This window comes from Ziziphus jujuba, chromosome 7, assembly GCF_031755915.1.
Source record: "Ziziphus jujuba cultivar Dongzao chromosome 7, ASM3175591v1".
In the NCBI taxonomy this organism is placed as follows: domain Eukaryota; kingdom Viridiplantae; phylum Streptophyta; class Magnoliopsida; order Rosales; family Rhamnaceae; genus Ziziphus; species Ziziphus jujuba.
Window position 1 is genome coordinate 26,308,285 of NC_083385.1, and position 3,006 is coordinate 26,311,290.

Here is a 3,006-nt window from a genome sequence, read left to right on the forward strand (position 1 = left end):
TCACCTTTTCCCTCTTGATTGGATGGTAGTCCACTTGGAATTTCATTTGGGAAGACATCTCCAAATTCCTTCAAAAGAGAAATCATTGAACTTGGCAATTCAAGTTCTTCAAAGTTAGTTTGATCATTAAAATAATTTTCTTTATAAATCATGACCAGCAAAGGTTTCTTACACTCAATAACCTTATTAATATCCCCTAAACTCAAATAAAAGTTGCTACTTGACCTTTCTTTTCTTTCTTTTTCTTTTTCCCCCTTGGATTGGCGCAAACCTTCGGATTTCCCTTCCTTCTCCAAGCTCTCGGGTTTGCCACTCTCTTTCCCCTCTCTTTTGATTTTTCCTTGATCTTTCCACTAAATATGAGTCTTAGAAACCTTACCTTGATCAACAACCTCATTCTTACCTTCTTGAAAGGATGGTGAAGCCGTTGGTGCCATACTTGCTTTTTCCTTAAGCTTTTCGGCTTCTCTCCTTTGTTGCATTTGTAATTGGTCTTTGTAAACCTCTTTAGGAGATAATGGTTCCAGCTTGACCTTCTTCCCTTTAAACCTGAAAACAATACTATTTTCTCAACCAAAATGAGTAGCATCTTTATCAAATTGCCATGATCTACCTAATAGTATATGTCCAGCAATCATGGGTACAATATCACATAAAATTACATCCTCATATCTACCTATATTAAATTTTACTTTGGCTTGTTTGTTTACTTTCATCTCACCACTATCATTAAGCCATTGTAATCTATATGGTTTGGGATGTTTTATTGTTTTTAAGCCCAAGTTATCAACTACAAGGTTACTTATTACATTAGTACAACTTCTACTATCAATAATCATACTACAAATCTTATCTTGAATTTCACCTCGGGTGTGGAAGATGTTCTCTCTTTGAATTTCATCCTCATCTTTGTATGCAGCAAGTACTCTCCTAGAAAGCAAGTTTAATTCAGCATTGGATGCTTGCAACGTTTCGGGTTCATCCTTCAAGTCCTCCTCCTCTTGCTTGGCTTCATCCTCACTTTCTTCACTTTCCGATTCTAGCTCGCCATTGCCCTTTAAAACCATGATTCTTCTATTCGGGCATTGGCTAGCGATGTGTCCTCCTCCCTGGCACTTAAAACACACAACATCATGAGTTCTAGAAGGTTTAGGATCTAATTTTACCTCATTCTTTAGTGCTTGGACAGATTCGGTTCTAGTCTCCTTCCTTGGCCAATTTGAACTTTCTTCTTTGACTTTCGGCTTTGGCTTGCTTTCATAGATGGGATTGTTCCTCCAGCCACTAGAATTGGACCTTCCACTGTTGGAAACACCTCAAACCATGATCTTACACCCCTCCTCTTGAATTGATGCTCTAATTTAATAACCACATGCAACATCTCCTCCAATTCCACATATTGTTGCAATTCTAGTTGATTGGCTATTTCACGATTCAAACCACCAAGAAACCTTTCCATGGTTGCTTCCCTATCTTCATTCAAGTTCAATCTCATCATAAGCATCTCCATCTCCTTGTAATAATCCTCCACGAATCCATGTCCTTGAGATAAAGATTGAAGTCTTTGATGCAGCAACCTATGATAGTGTGATGGTACGAATCGCTTCCGCATGGCTCCTTTCATTTGTCGCCATGTAGTAATCAAGTCATCACCAACTCTCCTTCGGGTGTTTTGCTCATTGGTCCACCATTGGAGTGTATAACGGCCAAACTCCATTGCTGCCAATTTCACCTTCTTAGCCTCTGAATAATTATGGCAGTCAAATATCATCTCCATCTTTTCTTCCCACTCCAAATATGCTTCGAGGTCACTTTTTCCCATGAATGGTGGGATGTTGATCTTGATATTGCTAAGATGGTCATCTGTTTCTTCCCTCCTATACCTTCCATGGCCAGCTCTCTCTTGGACAGCAAAGGTTTCATCCATGCCTTCCTCAAAGTCTCCACCGAATGGCTCCTCATCAAATTCCTCTATCTGTCTCTCGCGACCTCCTCGTCCTTGGCCTCGTCCTCCATGGAATTCTTGCCTATTTCTTGTGTTCAGAATTCCTTGGGAAACTTCTAGCCTTCCCATCCTTTGATTCACATGCTCAACTTGAGCACTAACCCGGTGTATTGACTCCAAAACAGCTCTCATGTCCACTTGGTCTCCGCTCCCGGTAGCTCGGACATTGCCATGGAATGCTACGGACTCTTCCTCATTGATCCTCAAGGGTGGATCTCCTCTTCTTATTCTAGAATCTGCCATGTTAGTAAAATACTGCAAAAATAAAATAAATCCTCACAATATTCACTCCCTCACGTGTTTCACTCAAACAAGGTCTCGACACTCGTGTTTGCACACTAGTTTCGGCTTTTACCCTCTTTTAACCTCACACACTCTTGCCTTTTTCCACTCAATGAATTATCTCAAAGTTCTAATTAAAACACCCACAAAACAGCAATTAGATCACTAGTATGTTTTAATTAAACTTATCAACAAAACAGTAGCAAAAAGTAGGCAATACCGAAAGAATCCAACAAATCCTAATTTTTCGGCTTTCTAGACAAGAAAACACAAAATAATGGGAAAACGTTGGAATTTTTGAAAACTGCACCAGATGGTAGTAGATTATGAGTTTAAGAATAAAATTCCAGAAAAAGAAATTCAAATACGAACAAGAATCAAAGAGAACAAAAATATAGAAAAGTGTTGGTTGTTGTTCTTGTAATTCAAGTTTTGTATCAATTCCTTTAACTAATTTTAATCCAAAAAATTTAAACACCCAACATCCAAATATCCAGCAGCAAAAATAATTTCCCAGCAACTCAAATATTGAATAAATAATCAAAGAAACCAGCAGCTCCAACAAATTTCCAGCAAGCAAGTCAAACTCCAACAAACTGAAATATTTTTTTTTTTTTTATTCGGCTTTACCTCTTCTTTTTTTTTTTTTTTTTTCACTCACAGAACATAAACAACTGCAGTAGCAAGAATAATTACCAAAATTGCAATTCCAACTCCAA

At 38.1% G+C, this 3,006-nt stretch overlaps 1 protein-coding gene across 1 annotated transcript; it reads right to left on the minus strand.

The window, feature by feature from the left end:
- Positions 1–432: 432 nt before the first annotated feature.
- On the minus strand, positions 433–2,118 carry LOC132804574 (uncharacterized). Its single transcript, XM_060819272.1, has 2 exons — positions 866–2,118; positions 433–549 (listed from the first exon to the last, which is right to left on the minus strand). Exon 1 carries the CDS (start codon positions 2,072–2,074, stop codon positions 1,175–1,177), a length of 900 nt encoding a protein of 299 aa, XP_060675255.1. The 5' UTR covers positions 2,075–2,118; the 3' UTR covers positions 433–549; positions 866–1,174.
- Positions 2,119–3,006: the final 888 nt, after the last annotated feature.